We start from the raw sequence: 18,220 nt of genomic DNA, 5'->3' as shown, positions 1-18,220 counted from the left end.
ACGCCAGTTCCATTTTCATGTGTGGCATACTGGCATGTGCGTTTGCCCAGGTGGACAATCACCGTGTTTGGTAGCACGCTTCTTCTTATCCACATTTTGATTACATATAGGTCGGCTCAGCTTGTTTGGATAAGGAATTGTTCGGTTTTCAGAAACTACTAAATCTATCTCAGTATTTTTAACCTTTATAATAACAAAATCTTTTACAGAGGTCTCCTAAATTTTGTTTATATTTTCAGATTCTGAAGTTAGTTCATAGATCCTTTAAACAAATTTTTATTTTATATCCAGGGCCATTTTGTTGGGAGCCTAAATTTTGGACATATTTTATATATTAAATTTTTTTTATATAGTAATTACTCCTTTGCACTACCTTTCTCATTTTTTTCCTCTATTCATCCCTTTTATTTTTTTATTTTATTTTATTTTAATTTTTCTTTTAAATGGGAAGATGAGATTAGGGCTTCAAGGGGAAGCAAACTATGAAAAAGTCGGAGTCAAATAAAAATGAAAAAAAAAATCGGCTCTTTTCTAATTTTTGTCTAGCATAGAATCGGATAATTCATTTTTTCTTGCTGTTTTTTAAAAATAGGAAGGAAAGTAACTTGATGGGAAATATAAATATATTTTCTGTTTTAAAAATCAACGAAAATAAAAGCTTTTAACAAAACATTTCTTATAAATAAGCCATTTATGAATAGCATTGAAATTTTATTTTTGTGATATAAAAAATTCAGACCATAAATGGAGATAGTTTCTCTGATATGGAAAAGAGTTTTCTTAAGGAATTGTAGCTTGTTGTTTTGAGTGTGGTGGGTGATGCCTAATTAATTCCAGGAATAAAAGTCAAATATGAAAAATAGCTTTCCTAACCTCTTCTATTAAAAGTTTTAAATAGGAAGTCTTTGGGATGGTTTATACTCGTACTTGGAAATTAATTTTTTAATTATCATTTATAAAAAAAATATTTAATTGGTCAATTGCCTTATCCACAAAATCAATGGATAAAACAAATAAATAAATAAATAAAATAATTTTTCTTTCAAAAAAAAAAAAATACCTCCTTTTTTTCCTATTTGAGAAAATATTAATAATGCAATATGGATGGATTGAGTTAGTGGCGATAAAAGTCAAACCTTGATTAAAAATATAATAAATTTAAACTTAATTCAATCAATCGGATTATTCTATCCAAATTTAACTTAATCTTATTTTTTAAGCTCGTGTTGTAATGATATTTCTTATGTATTTATTTTAAGGTTTAAATAGTAAATAAGAAAAAAAAATCAAAGATAATAGCAAAAAATAAAATAAATAAATTTACATATATTTAAAAGATTAAAAAGTATGTCATATAATTACAATTTAACTTTTTAAACAAATCTAAAAATTAAAATAAAATTAAGATTATTATATAGGATGATATAAAATTATAAATATTATCAAAATACTAAATAAAGTCCCGTTTTAAGTTCAAATATTTATTCAAATTTAACTTAAATTGAGTTTAAATTAAAAAAATGTGACGTGTACTCAGCTCATAATTATAAAAACTTTACTAAAATTCCTCAAATGTGAAGTTTGTTGTAAATTGAATTAGACTATTCATTCAAGTTACACTGTTATAAAATATTGTATGAGTGATGATGCCCTAATCCTTGACATATCACACATTGGATATTTTCATTAGTAAAAATATCTTACAAGTTAAAATTATTAAATAAGTGAAATAAATTTGAAATAATTGTGAATATATAATTTATTAAATTTAAATATATTTTTTATATTTTATCTTTTTTCTCATATTTTCTCTCTCATCAACACATAGCATTAACTTATTAATCGAAATAATGTAGTGTGAAAGGTACTGAGACTCTAACTTTGGTGATGGTAGAATATAAAAAGCAGAGACATGACTTAGGAGCGTTGGATGAACACGTCTCATCATGCAAATGGCCATAGAAGAGATCCCCAAATCCAAGCATGGGCTCCTTTTACCATAAAACGTCGCCGAAATTATTGGCAATTTTTTCGAAGAGATCTTGACCAGCGTGCAAGCCCATCTCAAAAGAAGAAACAAGCATGTCTCTTCAATTTTGACAACATTTGTAAACTCTTTCCATAAAATTCAATCTCAAAGAAATCATCATCCCATATGAAATCTCTCAAGTTACAAGCAAAAATTACATGTTTGAGAAAAAAAAATTCCACAAAATAGATATTCTACAAAAATCATTTTTAGATTAGTACATCTCAACCACCTTCACAATTTTTTTAAATATAAAATCCATATTACAAATCTTACTAGAACTGCTCGCTTTTTATCAGAAGCTTGTGATTTAGTTTTTGATGCAGCAAGTAGGGGAAAACAATTCTTAATTGTTGGTACCAAAAATAAAGCAGCGGATTCAGTAGCATGGGCTGCAATAAAGGCTCGGTGTCATTATGTTAATAAAAAATGGCTCGGTGGTATGTCAACGAATTGGTCCACTACAGAAACGAGACTTCATAAATTCAGGGACTTGAGAATGGAACAAAAGACGGGGAGACTCAATCGTCTTCCGAAAAGAGATGCAGCTATGTTAAAGAGACAATTATCTCACTTGCAAACATATTTGGGTGGGATTAAATATATGACGGGGTTACCCGATATTGTAATAATCGTTGATCATATTCTTAAATTTTATGATGTGTACAAAAGTGCTAATTTAAAAATGATTTTGGAAGAATATTTATCGCTAATTTTTTTTTTCAAATAAATTATTTTTATTGGAAACTCAAATCTTTCCGGCTATTTCTCATTGTAGCTCATCATAACAAATTTTAATCATGTTAATGAAAATGGTTTTTTATTTTTTATAACAAACAATAGTTTGACAAATAGTTTTTTTATAATAAAAATAACTTGATAAAATTTTAACAAAAAATAATTTTTTGAGAATTTGTTATAAAAATAAATTATTTTTAGAACATATATATGGACCTCGCGTTTCGCTTGATGCATTTCCACTCGATAGAGTGATTCGCTTTTCATTTATTTGGTAAAATTTTGATTTTTATAAAAATACTTGTAGTTGACACTTATTTTTTGTTTTATTTTTAAAGGGAAAAACAAAATAAGAAATAAAAATTCTAAGTGTGACTCCTGAATGAAAAAGGGGTCTGTGAAAAAATCAAGTCTGATTCAGGGGTCAAGTTACTTATTGGGAAAATATGGTGGTGAGTTGAGCACCTCTCTAAACCCATATATGCACGGCCTCTATTAAATGAATTAAAGGAATTGTGACAATTAATTAATTAATTAATTATGGATACAAAAAAAAAATAATATACATAAAAATAATGATAAAATCTAATTACAATAATACACAAAATAAATAATAAGAGAATTATGCAAAATGACTTATTGAAAAAAAAAATAGTTTTCAAGAAATTTCAAATGATTTTATTAAAAATGATTTTGAATGAGTGATTTCAATTTATTTATTTACAAAATATTTTATTTAAGTGATTTAATTCAAAATTTAAAAAATATATATTTACACTTATTGTATCAAAAGAATTTATTAAAAATAATATATATAAAAAGAAAAAAAATGAATAGAAACACAAATTTTTCCAAAATCAATTACAAAAATGTTTCAATCTTTTTTTTTTATCTACCATAAATTATTTATTGTTTGATTTTATTAATAAAAATGAAATTATTGAAAAAAGGGTTTATTCAATTTTATTAAGACTAAAAGTAAATAAATAAATAAAAATAAAAATAACTACAAAGAAATTTTATCTAATTTTATTTAAAAAATATTTTTTTTCAAGTTTTATTCATATGAATAATATGGTTTTAAAAACTGGACTGGATCGGATCCGATCATTTAGGCTGGATAGTGTTCAGACCGAAATTAGACCGGTTAAATCGGTGGTCCGACCGGCATGCCGGATAAACCAAACGGTTTCCCCCAACCGTCCGGTTCAACTTTTTTTTTTTCCACTGTTGCCATCCCCTACTATTGGAAAAGCCCTCCCCTCCTCATCGTCTCCCATCGGCAGGACCCCACCCTTCTTGGAATGCCACCCTCCCACCCCCCGCATTGGAAGAAGAAATGAGAATCCAGAGGAGTGGTTGGGTGCGGTAACTTACAAAGAAGATTGATGATGAGGCGTCCGTCGGAGAGACGACCAGTTGATTTGCGAAAGAAGGTACGACCATTGGGGAAGTTGATTAGAAAGCCAAGCCCGTCGATGAGTCCGCTAGTGTCAAAGTTGGAATCGCCGAAAGAGAAGATAATAGGAGTGTGGTGGCACTGAGAGAGAACTGGGTTTGGGAGAGAAATGAGAAGTCGTGGAAAAAGAAGGAAGAAGAAATAGGGAGGACGAAGAAGACAAGAGAGCAGTGGAGAGTGGAGAGTGGAGAGGATTTGCTCTTTCCTTTTTTACCCTATGACCCATTTGGCAATGAGCATTTATTAAAAATTAAATAAAAATAAAATTATAGTTTATTATAATAAATTTAAGAATTTCTAAATATTATTTTTTTTAACAAATAAATAATTAAAAATTTTAAAACTCACATTCAATGTTTTTGCCATTTTTTTTTTCTTTTTAAATAGGCATGTGAGTTTTTCTTCCATGATTAAAGAAGAACCATGACTATTATGAGAATAATTTAATGATTTTTTAAATAAAATTTTAATTTTTAAATAATATATAAATTATTATTTTATTTTATAATTATTTTAAATTTTAATAATTTATAATTTATATATTTATGACGTCACCAGTTTGACTGTTGATCAAACTAATGAACCGCGAACCGGTAACTTTTTCGGTTTAATGATCGGTCCAGTTTTGAAAACATTGGGAATAATACAATTTGATTGTTGATTTAAAAAAAAATGAACTTTAAAATTTTATATTTTGTTTAAAAAAATAATTTTTCATTTTCACTGTTTTATTTGAAAGGAAAGAATTTTACTTGATTTTTACTATAAAAAAAATGTTAATTCAATTTTATTTAAAAAAAATCCATTTACAATTTTATTTATGAATAGTAATAATAATAATAAAAGTCTTTTACAAATTTGATTTAAAAGATATGATTTTTCAAAATTTTAGTTTAGATAAGGGAATTTGTTTAACTTTTATTAAGAAAAGAAAAATAAATATATATATTTTTATAAGTTTATCTAAAAATAAAATCTAATTTATCTTTTATTTCAAAATAAAGACCTTTTTCACAATTTTATCTACAAAATAATTCCATTCAAAACAAATTTTAATAGTTTTTTTTAAATATTTACAAAAAAAAAAATTATTGACAAAAACGAATCTCTACTTGAATTAGAAAATAATTAAAAAATCTCTCAAATTTATTTAGAAAAGCTTTACAATTTATTTATTTTTATTTTTTAAAAAAGTTATCTGCATTTTATTCTAAAAAATTATTTTAAATTAATTATACAAAAAAATAAAAAGAGAGAAAAAAAAGTTCAAATTTATTAAAATAATATATATATATATATATATATATATATATAAAAGATTTATTTAAAAAATATATTTTTTTTAAATCTCAATATATTTAAAAGGAAAATTCAATTTTATTAAATAAAAATCTATATTCTTTTCCTTTTTATTTTATTCTAAAAAATGTTTCTTTTTTTTCTTATATATATATATAAAAGAAAAACCGTTTTTCAAAATTTTCAGAGTTTTATTTTAATTTAATATATTTTTTTTTAAAAAAAAAGGTTTCTGAAAATGGTTTTTATACTTATTAATACAAAAAAATCTTTTAAAACGTTTATTAAAAAGGACTAAATATTTATTCTAAAAAGAATTTTCATTCATTAAAGGTAAGAAGAAAAAAAAATATTTTTCAAACAAAAACATTATCCCATTATTGGATTATTCCCTTAACAGAAAAATAAAACACAAATAACTCAAAACAAAAGCTAATAGAGCATATTAAATAAGGATAACAAATAAATGGAAACAAAAATTAATCCATGAATCACAAATTAAATATACATATACAATAAAAAATCTAAACACGAATGATACATTCACATGTACATAAGAAGAAAACTGAAATGAAATGAATGTATACAATAAAACTTGAAGGACAAGGACGTAGGAGTAACCTTAAAAGTGCAGTCCAATAAAAGTAATGACCCTCCAAAAACTTTCAAAATGAAGCTAAAAAATACTATAAAAAAAAAACCCTCAACCCTCTCACAAATATCATAGGAAACGCAAAGAAGATTACAAAAAGTCTCAAGAGTCGTCCTCCTCCTCCCAATCAACACCACACCTCTTTTCCCGTTCTCAGCAACAACAAAAAGAAAGACCTAATACAAGATTTAATAAATATACCAGCCCAAATCCAACTAATATAATGACCCAACTCAAACCAAATAGCAATCCAACAAGCCAAGGCGCAACACCAATAAATAGAAAATAGAAATCAACCCAAAATAAGTCTAAATGAATAAATCAAAGGCCATATGGGAAATCCAATAACCCAAATCCAAATCCAAATCGTTACTGTACGAATCAATGAAGAGAAAACTCACATTTCTAGGCGAATCAACCCGAGAAGGGTTCAACTTAACTTTGGTGTAGATGTGGGAACGGGAAGGTTGTTGTCGTATAATTTTCTAAGGCGACTGAGCAGCACAACCATGACTGTTAGGGCAACGATTGGGGAGGTTTAGGATGACAGAGATGGTGAGTGATGTTGGGTAGGGAAGAAGGTGAATAAACCCGAGAATGGTTCAACTTGACTTTGGTGTAGATGTGGGGGTGGGGAAGGTTGTTGTCGTATAATTTTCTAAGGCGACCGAGCAGCACAACCATGACTGTTAGGGCAACAATTGGGAGGTTTAGGATGACAGAGATGGTGAGTGATGTTGGGTAGGGAAGAAGGTGAATAAACCCGAGAATGGTTCAACTTGACTTTGGTGTAGATGTGGGGGTGGGGAAGGTTGTTGTCGTATAATTTTCTAAGGCGACCGAGCAGCACAACCATGACTGTTAGGGCAACAATTGGGAGGTTTAGGATGACAGAGATGGTGAGTGATGTTGGGTAGGGAAGAAGGTGAATAAACCCGAGAAGGGTTCAACTTGACTTTGGTGTAGATGCGGGGTGGGGAAGGTTGTTGTCGTATAATTTTCTAAGGCGACCGAGCAGCACAACCATGACTGTTAGGGCAACAATTAGGAGGTTTAGGATGACAGAGATGGTGAATGATGTTGGGTAGGGAAGAAGGTGAATAAACCCGAGAAGGGTTCAACTTGACTTTGGTGCAGATGTGGGGTGGGGAAGGTTGTTGTCGTATAATTTTCTAAGGCGACCGAGCAGCACAACCATGACTGTTAGGGCAACAATTGGGAGGTTTAGGATGACAGAGATGGTGAGTGATGTTGGGTAGGGAAGAAGGTGAATAAACCCGAGAAGGGTTCAACTTGACTTTGGTGTAGATGTGGGGTAGGGAAGGTTGTTGTCGTATAATTTTCTAAGGCGACCGAGCAGCACAACCATGACTGTTAGGGCAATGATTGGGAGGTTTAGGATGACAGAGATGGTGAGTGATGTTGGGTAGGAAAGAAGAGAGAGGATGTGATGGAGAGGACTATCGGTGTTGGAGATGGCTGTCGGCCGATAGTAGCGTCGTCGGTAGTGGTGTCGCTGATAATGGGTTGCTGGCAGTGGGTCACCGGTAGTAGCGTCATCGATGGTGAGAGACGGCCACGTGACGAGATGAAGAAGAAAGAAAAGGAAATAAAGGAAAAAGAAAATATGGACAAAAAGAAAGAAAGTGGAAGAAGAGAAGATTGGGGAAAACGTGGGTGAGTGGGCTATGGTTGAGATGGAGAGAGAAAAGAGAGGATTAGGGTTTTGTTTGAAATGGGTGATTGGGAATTGATGGAAAAAGGAAGGACCACGATTAATTCTCCAATAAAACTGAAAAGGCTTAATAAATATTAACCAAAAAGTCCTAAAATAAGTAAAATAAACAAAAGTAAAAATAAATAAATAATAAATAAAATAACAAAAAAAATTGGGACAAATTTTGGGATCTATAATATATTATAAGTTTTAATTGTTTTTTTTTCTTGTCAAAATTTTATAAGTAACCCTTAAAATTGTCAAAAACCTTCCCAAAAATCTTTAGTGGTTAAACAATGAAAATATTAAAACTTATTTGATAATGGTTAGTTCTATGTTATCTTTGGGAACAAAATTCCATTTAAACTTAATTATGAAAAGGAGTTTTATTCACTTATTATCATAAAATACCATACCAAGGTTTTTTATTTATAAATATATATATATATAAATTCTTTTTACCAGGATGTATACTGGTATTAGCCTATTCGGCTCACCGCTCACGTGACAGACCTGCTGTAGTCCAGCAGAAGTCAGCTGGACTGGACAAGCCAAAATAAGGACCCTTTATCCAACGGTCCAATTGTCAACTAATTGCACCTTGCTTTCACTCAACCCACACCTCTTCCCCACAATTCCATATCATCCCATTCATTACCAAAAAAAAAAAAAAGTTGAGGATTTTGAAATTATTTTTTATATTTAAGTTTGTGTTAAAAGAACAACTTTTTGTTTTTTATATGGCCACATTCTTCTGTTTTTCATAATATTAAATATTAAAAGAAAAAAAAGAAGGTAAAATGGCATCTTCTTTGAATAAATTATGAAAATAAAATGGAACAAACAGAAAAACTATCAAAATGTAAGGGGCACAAATGCAAATATCCTGATCTTTGTATCCATTTTTGCCGCCAACGCAGACTTGATTCCTAAATGCCTCTGCCTCAATTAGCGGTTAGTTGTTTGCGCTTTTTGAATCTTGATGCTCTCTTCGGCTCTTCCCTATTACCCAACCACCAATATTTATTTACCACCTTTAATAAATTTTCAAACTTAAAAGCTTTACTCCAAGAAATTTATGTTTCCAATGTATCAATAGGTCTTTTACTTCCTTTTCCTTTTATGAAATTTTCAACCCATAAGAGACATTGAAAAAAAAATAAAATTTTGAAATTATTTCTAAAAAAACAGCAATATAAGAGTTTGTCTAGAATCTATTATTCAAATTATATATATTTTTAAATATAAAAAAATACCTTTGGACATTTTTCAATACATAAAATACCTTAAAAAATTAAATAATTATCGAAAAATTTAAGAATTTTCAAATCATTTATTAAAAATATAAACTTTTTTATGCTTGTACAACTTATAAAGATGCCTTAATGTTGCTTACAGGATAACTAAATTCTGCTTTTGCGGTCCAATTTAGATTTTTTTTTCAATATTTAATGGCATTGAGATTGTAGCTTCCCACCATGAATATTAAAATTAAAACCCACCAGCGTTTGGAGGATGTTTGCTGCGGAAGATTGGCTCATTCAAAGCACAGTCGCCGTCATTCATCTCCACGCGCCCCAAGGAAGCGTGAGGTCTCTTTATACGCCCCGTATTTTTACATATAATTATTGCAACTACTTAGCGCGTTAGGTATATCATTAAAAATCTATATACTAATAGAAAAAATTTATATCATACATGTGCATAGTATCATCTTGAATAAGTTTATAAAATTATTTTCTATATTTAAATTTTCAAAAATTTTAAAATATTTAAGAAACGGTTTTAAAAATCATTTTAAAAAACTAATTTTTGAAAATATTATTACCCCAGTATGACAACTCATAAGCATCGGACCTTTCACAATTATCTTCATAAAAATTATTTAGCCTCATTTTATTTTATCATATTAAAGTCTTATTTGAAAAAACATCCAATAATGAAGACTTTCCAAGAAGGGATTTAAGGCAGTAATGGGGCGCGTGAGATGAAAATACAAGGGTCCGTAGCCAATAAGGAAAACCACTAAAACGGCCAAGTGTATTTTGATGGGCTTGGGCACCAGCACACGTATTTGACTGGAATCAGGAATATCACCTTGAAAGCCCCCTCCCCTGAACCAGCCTTCTTTCGTTGACACCTTCTCTTTCCAGCTCTCTCCCTCTGTACACCCATTTCAAGTTTATGCTTCATAGTTCATACCAACAGGAACGAACCCAGAACCACCCATCACCAGCTCTCCCTTTCTGTATATAAATCTCTCTCTTTTTCTCTGTTTCTTTGTCTGTGTTGGGTTCAGACTCCATAACCCACAACAAAAGCTTTGCTTTTTTCTGTGTTTCAACAGGAGAAATGGTGCACCATCAGCGGTATCATCAGTTGAGGAAAGGCGAAGATGATGAAGAGGCACAGAGCCTTGTTGATGAGTGTGGAAGCGCTGGTTATTACAAGAGAACAAGGCCCAAGCTTCTTGCCTTACTTTTTCTGTCTCTGCTCTCTTGCTGCTTTGTCCTGGCCCCTTGCCTTTTCAGCTTTCCCATATGTGAGCCTTTCTTTCTTTCTTTTTTTTTTTTTTTTTTCACGGGTTTCCGCTGTTTTCTCTGTTTTTTGTTTGCTTTTTTTGTCTTATCTCGAGGTTTATGTTCTGGGTTTTGCAGATTCATTTGGAGAATATGATGGCCCTGTTGCTGAAATGGATGCGAAAACCCTTTGTTCTTCAATCGCAAATGGTTAGTCTCTTATTTTGCTTTCTTGGGTGGTTTATTTGAACTTTTTTTTCCTTCAACGTAATAGCTGGACCCACGGAAAGAGATTGTCGTTTGACTGTTGATTGCCTTTTCCCCTCAGTTTTGTTCATGAAAAGAGGGGAAAGACGAAGATTTTCTATTTTTTTGCTTCATATTGATTTTTTCGCCAAAGATGAATAATCAGCTCAAATTCCTCTGTATCCTCTGCATCCAAACAGTGCATTCTTCGTGGAATGAATTTTTTATTAGATGATATAAGCAGTTGGAAAATGGGGTTCCATTTGATTTTTGAAATTTTGTAGATTTTAAGGGTTTTTTTTTTTGTGTAAATGCAGGAACTATTTGCTGTGATAGAAGCGCCTTTCGTACAGATACATGTTTCATGAAAGGGGATGTAAGAACGCACTCTTCTTCATCATCAATCTTCCTGTATGGTTCAAGAAACCCCAACGCCTTTACTGATCATGTTTCAAGCATATCTGGAGAAGGCAAGGAGTTTGAAGAAGAGCAACTCCAACACGAAAAGATCAAACCTTATACCCGAAAATGGGAAGCCAGTGTCATGGACACCATTGATGAATTACACCTTATCTCGAAAAAAGAGGGTTACGGCACTCACCATCACTGTGATGTCCACCATGATGTTCCAGCTGTGTTCTTCTCCACCGGAGGCTATACAGGTAACATATACCATGAATTCAATGATGGGATTCTTCCTTTGTATATAACTTCCCAGCATCTGAACAAGAGGGTTGTGTTTGTTATTCTTGAGTACCATGATTGGTGGATTACTAAGTATGGAGACGTGATTTCGCAGTTATCAGATTACCCACCAATTGATTTTAGTGGAGATAACAGAACCCATTGTTTTCCAGAAGCGATTGTTGGTTTGAGGATCCATGATGAGCTCACTGTGGATTCTTCATTGGTGGAGGGAAATGAGAGCATCAGAGATTTCCGTAACCTTCTAGACCAGGCTTATTTGCCTAGAATCAGAAGTTTAATTCAAGCCAAGGAACAGAAAGTGCAGTCAAAAATGAAAGAGGATCCATCTTTACCACCATCACTAAAGCCCCCATTAGAAACAGGGAAAGAAGAGCAAGTACATCAGTTGAAGAAACCGAAATTGGTTGTACTGTCCCGAACTGGCGCCAGAGCCATAACTAATGAGGATTTGATGGTGCAAATGGCTAAGGAAATAGGGTTTCAAGTCAAAGTTCTGAGGCCCAATAGAGCCACTGAACTGGCCAAGATCTATAGGGTGCTAAATTCAAGTGATGCCATGGTTGGAGTCCATGGTGCTGCTATGACCCATATTCTGTTTCTGCAGCCTGGCTCTGTATTTATCCAAGTAATTCCTCTGGGAACAGAATGGCCGGCAGAAACTTACTATGGGGAACCTGCAGAGAAGCTTGGTTTAAAATACATGGGCTATAAGATTCTTCCAAGAGAGAGCTCATTGTACAATGAGTATGCTAAAGATGATCCTGTTCTGAGAGACCCAGACAGTCTAGCCAAAAAGGGATGGGAATTCACTAAGAGGGTATATCTGGATCACCAAACTGTGACATTGGACCTCAGAAGATTTCGGAAGCAGTTGGTTTGTGCCTATGACTACTACATCTTAAAAGCCTCGCGACACTCTCATTTTTTGTCATATTGAGTTTTATTCGTTTTTCTGTCTTCACCCCATTTTATTGAGTTCTTGTATAGATTGTATAGACTGTGTTCACATGCCCTCTTCTGCACATTTAGTATAAAAAAATAAAGCTTTGAAGCAAGCGTTCTTTCATTTTAATTAATTTTTTTCTTCTGTATATGGAGGTTTGCTGCAGTGAAATGTTAAGCCTCAGGTAAATTGTGTTTTGATTTTTCTGATGATGCTTTTCTTTTCTTGTCCCCCTCCATGGTTAACCTGGCTGAGAAGAAAGACAGTGGCTTGAAAACTAAAGCTAGAAGGTAAATATGGATGTGGGCATATCCCTCTTGCAGAGGGATATGAGATATTTGAGCATATGTTGAAGGCGTTGTTAGTTGGGTCTAAAGTTCAAAGACATGATGCAATTCACAAGCATGTGAAATGCTTGTTTGTTTCAAACACAAACCAGTGCTATTTTCTGAGAGTATCTAATAATTTTCCTTTCATTTTGGAGGAAGATTACAATGGTGTGGTCAGTGGCAGGTTATGGGTGGGTACCCACATTTAGGCGGTGAGTTCGGTAGTTTGATTTCAAGCTGGGTCTTAACTCTGCTAACATCATTCACTTGGACAATCTTCAACTCATGGCTTTGGCCTTTAGCTGTCCACATGTATTGACTTGTGCTCAGAGGGGAAAGGTTCTATTTTGGTCAAAACAAAGAAACGTGGACGCAATTCTCAATCAACCAAACTCTCAAGTTTCTTTTATATGATTATATCCATAATATTGAGTCTTACAGGTTTTTTATTTTTATTTTTATTTTTATTTTTTATCTATATTTAGTAAGATTGAACATGGCCATTCTCTCTACTTAGGGGACTCATTCTCCTTCACAAATGCTGTGAGCTTTTAGAGATTTTTATTTTACTCAATTCTATCTTGATATATATTTCTGGGTGAGAGTATAAGTCGCCTATTCGATTTTTGTGAGAGAGACAAACGACATTTCCTTAGGGTCTCTGGATCCTTGCTCTATCCATCATTCCATTATTTCTAATGTGACTGTTTTTCATGCTTTGATGTAGGTTGATCATCACTCACTTTTCTATTTCTTTGTTTTCATCTCTATTCCATTACTCATTTTCATTATCCCTCATTTCATTTATTTCTTTTCTTATCTTGCTTGATGTTCGATTTGGGTTCAGTATCCACACGTTATTCTTGCTTATTTGATATGCTCATTCCTTTATCATCATTTTCGTGTGGGAACCCTTAAGTCCATGACTTATGAGGTTTTCTATGCATTGCATCACACACATGAGAGGTATGAGGATTATATCATGGGGATTATTGAGCCTAGTTTCCTCTCGTTTCTTTCACCCTATTACCTTAGCTTACATTACGTCCCGTGTCTTAAGACCATCCTAAGGCCATGACTTTACACATTATGTTTGACAGCTCACACATGGGTGATATTTGGGATTGGTTGGAGATTATTGCTTAGAGTATGATGGATGAGGAACTATGATATGATTTACATCGGGGGGCATAACCCTCTTATCAATTATGGATTTTTGAGATGATGTGATCTACACTGGGGCATACAATGCTCATTGATGAGAAATTTTTTGAGATGATGCCCTATAGTAGGGCATAACTAGTTTGCTTCTTCACTTGGATTATGATGGATTAGGAGTTGTGGGATGACCTTACATTAATGCATAACCATTTCAGAGATACTTTTATTGAAGATACAATCACTCTCCTTGATATTCTACATTAGGACACACTCCTCTCATCGATAGATGATTTTTGAGGTGATGTTTATTTTGAGACACAATTGCTTCATAGATTTTCATGGTAGGCATAACCATTTCATTCCATTATGATGGAGCTAAGAGTTGTTGAGATTACATTGAGATATACCCATTTTCAATATCAGGAGTTGAGATTGATCTTGAACTGATGATGAATGCTGAGGCATAGCTTTCTCATCGACGATGAAGTTTGATTTATCTTGGAATATAGCCACTTCAGACAATTTTGTACTAGGGCATAGTCATGATGAAGAGTATTTTATATTGGAGTATAGCCACCCTATTGGATCCTTTACATTGGGGCATAGCCATCTTTTGGAGCGAGATCAAATTGATTCTTTAAGTTGAAGCATCTGACGAGTAGTATGGAGATCATTCGATTATTTCATGTTGTCCTCATTATTGTGGCATAGCCATATCAAAGGACATTATTTTATATTGGGGCATAGCCACTTTGTTGATCTTTGACATTGAGATTTGACTTTCTGTTTATGATTGTTGCTTTCGATGGATTATGAAGCTATTGACACACTGAGTTCAATTTTCTCAGCATACTTGGATGATCTTAGATACCTACATACCTTTCATTTTATACTAAGACATTACACCCTTGATCACTATTTGGTATTTATGATTAATCAATCAATTGTCACACTTGTCTTAACTGGTCAATAGAGGCCTAACTTTAGGGCTTAGAGGGGTGCTACGGTCTTTCACCGTACCTTCCCAATTGGTAACCTGACCCTTAGGCCTATACTTGGTTTTTTATAAACTTGTTTTTCCTTTAAAAATATAAAACAAAAATAGTGGTGACTCCAAAAACAATTTTCAAAAAAATATTTTATAAATAAAAAGTGAGTCTCATCATCGAAAAGGAACGCATGCAAGAAATGCAGGGTCATAACAACCTTAACCCTAATACTTCTTATTTTATTTTATAATTAAACTATTATCTTTAAGCCGTTTTAAACTTGGTTCAAAAGCTGGATGGGGAGGATGCAAGAATTGCAGATTATTTTGATGTGATTGCCGGTACAAGCACAGGTGGTCTTGTCACTACCATGCTAACCACACTTAATGATAATGGTCGTCCAATGTTTGCTGCCAAAGATACTAAGAATTTCTATCTTAATGAATGTCCTAAAATATTCCCTGCAAAGCCCACAACCATGTTCACACCTTTCTTTTTTTCTGGCTAAATGAAGATGCATATTTGATTAGTATTATTTAGCATTTATTTAATTTGATGTTTCAGTTGAAGAGGAAATCAAACTTAGATGCCTTGCTATCCGATATATGCATTGGACATCGGCAGCACCAACGTACCTCCTGGCTCATTTTTTTGAAACAAAAAGCCTTGAAGGAAAAGTGAGAGAATTCAACACGAATGATTGAAAATTGTAGTTTATGCTAATCTTCTTCTACATCTATGCAAATTAATTTTGACTTAATTATTAATATTTTTTCAGACTTTAATTGCAATTGGGGAAGTGATGGAGGAGATGAACGAGTGAGTCCTGACTTCTTCCCTGTAAAGCCGGTGGATTATGGTCGATTCCTAGTGATATCATTAGGAACAGGTTCACATAGGGAAAAGAAATATGATACTTTAAAAATTAAAAGTATTAAAAAAATTAAAAATTAAAAAATTAAAACAAATTTAGTAAAATGTTACTAAATTTTTTTATTTACATTATAACTTTTCATAATAATTTTTTATTACTTTTAAAAATTCTACTAAAATCTTAAGGTGTGATCATAGCATTTTGCTCATTTTAGACATAAAATAGAATTTTACTTTTTTTTAATGTCTTAAAACTAAAAAAAAGTGAAATTTAATTAATTAATATTAATCAAATGTAATAATATTCTAAATTTGATGATTTTTTTTCAATAAAATTCGACTCCATGTCTTAAAAAAGGCTTAAGAGTTCAAGTAGATTTAACAAAATAAAAAAGTATAATGAAAACAAATAAGAAAATAATAATGATTTTAATTGAAGTATCCCATGTTGTTTTTAAATTGATTGTGCCATTGAAAATGCTACATTTTTTATTTTGTAAAACTTCATGGAATGAAAAAGGCAGTCGTCTGAAACACAAAAACCATAATCTCTAACGGCGGCTAAATGTGAAGATGGATGAGTCCTATGTTACACGTGATGCTTAGGAAACTTCCAACACAATTCTATTACATTATAACAAAGAAAACAAAAATGAGACACATCAAAATGGCGACTGCAACTCTTGGGGTTGGGGGTGAAAGCAAAAACAAATATGAAAAAACAACACATTTATATAAAAATAAATATAAAAGAAATTAAAAAACCTTAGCAACATCCTTCATCAAGCCACGGTTGGCACGGTGGAAGTCTGCAAATTCATCAAATGAAATGAAACCATCGCCATCCGTGTCAATCTCCTGCATCATACGCTGAACTTCATCTGCTGAAACAGAACCCAATGTTTTTAGGGCATCGCCCAGCTCCGTTGATGATATCTTCCCATCCCCATTGGTGTCAAACCTTTTGAAGATTCTCTCCCTCTCCTCTTGGTCTTGGGGGTTATCTGCCATTTTTGCCTTCTGCTTTTGATTGACAAGCTATATGAAATGTGATGGGGTGATGGGCAATGTTCAATCAAAGTGTCTGGTTAATTCTTTGATGATGGATGTGAATTGAGAGGCTTTTAAAAGGAGATGGTTTTGGAAAGAGTAAGGTGAGGCTTTGAAGTCGGGAGGGTATAACTTGAGGATCGGATCTCACCTGAAGAATGTAGTTTAGGCTCAACTGTTGTACCTAAATTTGGAGAATGCAAACGACTCATTCTAAATGCAAATGACTCACATGTGTAAAATCCCATAAAATTTTAACATACATGCCTTTGGCTTTTACCTCCTAAATTGGGTCAAAACCTGTTCCAAAGCTATTAATGATTATCGCAAAAGCATCTTGGATAATCTCAGTTAACATGTTTTGACTTCAAATGATGTGTTATATTAACCACTAGACTCATCAAACTTAAAAGGCCTCAACCATATAAGTCAAAATTTTCAATTTGTCAAAGTTTCGCCAAATTGGAAAAAAGAAAAGAAGTAAAAAAAAAAAAAAAAATGGTTTCACCCCCCCTTATCATGCTCATGTCATGTTAGCCCTTGCAAATCAAATAGATGACCTATCACGGCCCATGACCCCACGTGTCAAGCATGTTGTGTGGGTGGGCTATGTCGATGCTATGGAGTTATAATTTTTTTTTCATTATTAAGTGGAATTTATTTTAATTATTTCAAAGAAATTGAAATCTAGGAAATATAATTTTTTTATTGAATATTTCAACAAATTACATGAAAAAAAGTGAAAAATACATTACTATAAATATTAAGTTACCCATCAAATTAACCATTATATAGTTGTTGAAAGATGGATTTATGACATTTGACATGTAAAAAATGAAAAAAAAACAAAAAACAAAAAACAAAAAGTGATACTAGAACGGGATAAGCGGATCGACACGAAAGCAGAATGGGCTGTGCCTTTGGGCCCAAGACCCAAAAGATCAAGCTATGACAGTACAACGTGCCATAGTAATTAGGTTAAGCCAACTAGGGATGGCAACGGGGCGGGTTCGGGGCGGGGCGCCCCCCTCCCAACCCCGCTCCGTTTATTTAAACCAATTCCCATCCCCGTCCCATTTAAAAAATTAAACGGGGCGGGGCGGGCGGGTATGCTACATTCCCATACCCGCCCCGTTTAACTTTTTATTTAATTTTAATTTTAATTTTTTTAAAAAATTACTTTTAAATTTTTTTAATTATATTAAAATAAATATATTTTATAAATAATTAAATAATTATATTTTTTATAACTTATTTTATTAAAAATAATTTATTATTATCTATATATTAAAAATAATAAAATAAAAATTAAATTAAATTAAATTTAAATTTTAAATTAAATTTAAATTTAATTTTAAATTTTAAATTTTAAATTAAATTTAAATTTAATTTTAAATTTTAAATTTTAAATTAAATTTAAATTTTAAATTTTAAATTAAATTTAAATTTAATTTTAATTTTATATATAATCGGGGCGGGGCAGGACGGGGTGGGGCAATACCCGAACC

The 18,220-nt window shown here is 32.1% G+C and overlaps 2 protein-coding genes and 1 long non-coding RNA gene across 4 annotated transcripts; 1 reads left to right on the top strand and 2 right to left on the bottom strand.

Moving 5' to 3' along the window:
• Positions 1 to 5,968: 5,968 nt before the first annotated feature.
• LOC109123059 (uncharacterized) lies at positions 5,969 to 7,893 on the bottom strand. Its single transcript, XR_002030743.2, has 2 exons — positions 6,579 to 7,893; positions 5,969 to 6,353 (listed from the first exon to the last, which is right to left on the bottom strand). It is a non-coding gene; the product is annotated as an uncharacterized LOC109123059 (long non-coding RNA).
• A 1,996-nt stretch (positions 7,894 to 9,889) lies between these two features.
• Positions 9,890 to 12,433, top strand: LOC100245312 (xylan glycosyltransferase MUCI21). Of its 2 annotated transcripts, XM_010655457.3 has the most exons (4): positions 9,890 to 10,142; positions 10,242 to 10,436; positions 10,552 to 10,623; positions 10,977 to 12,433. In XM_010655457.3, the coding sequence occupies exons 2-4, from the start codon at positions 10,247 to 10,249 to the stop codon at positions 12,302 to 12,304; spliced, it is 1,590 nt and encodes a 529-aa protein (XP_010653759.1). In that variant the 5' UTR covers positions 9,890 to 10,142; positions 10,242 to 10,246; the 3' UTR covers positions 12,305 to 12,433. The 2 variants fall into 2 exon arrangements, with proteins under 2 accessions (XP_010653759.1, XP_002284307.1); XM_002284271.4 differs by having other exon boundaries at positions 9,976 to 10,436.
• Positions 12,434 to 16,251: 3,818 nt separating this feature from the next.
• LOC100250439 (polcalcin Che a 3) lies at positions 16,252 to 16,786 on the bottom strand. Its single transcript, XM_002284261.4, has one exon. It carries the CDS (start codon positions 16,671 to 16,673, stop codon positions 16,419 to 16,421), a length of 255 nt encoding a protein of 84 aa, XP_002284297.1. The 5' UTR covers positions 16,674 to 16,786; the 3' UTR covers positions 16,252 to 16,418.
• Between the last annotated feature and the right edge of the window lie 1,434 nt (positions 16,787 to 18,220).

Source organism: Vitis vinifera, chromosome 8 (assembly GCF_030704535.1).
Source record: "Vitis vinifera cultivar Pinot Noir 40024 chromosome 8, ASM3070453v1".
Taxonomy (NCBI): Eukaryota; Viridiplantae; Streptophyta; class Magnoliopsida; order Vitales; family Vitaceae; genus Vitis; species Vitis vinifera.
This window is presented reverse-complemented; position numbering and strand designations above follow the sequence as displayed.

What these genes read in the sequence shown, in the direction of transcription:
- LOC100245312 (XM_010655457.3), top strand. Translation starts at nt 10,247, where the DNA reads ATGGTGCACCATCAGCGGTATCATCAGTTGAGGAAAGGCGAAGATGAT. An exon ending in CCTTTTCAGCTTTCCCATAT is followed by an intron (nt 10,437 to 10,551) that starts GTGAGCCTTTCT and finishes TGGGTTTTGCAG; the next exon opens with ATTCATTTGGAGAATATGAT. An exon ending in TTGTTCTTCAATCGCAAATG is followed by an intron (nt 10,624 to 10,976) that starts GTTAGTCTCTTA and finishes GTGTAAATGCAG; the next exon opens with GAACTATTTGCTGTGATAGA.
- LOC100250439 (XM_002284261.4), bottom strand. Translation starts at nt 16,673, where the DNA reads ATGGCAGATAACCCCCAAGACCAAGAGGAGAGGGAGAGAATCTTCAAA.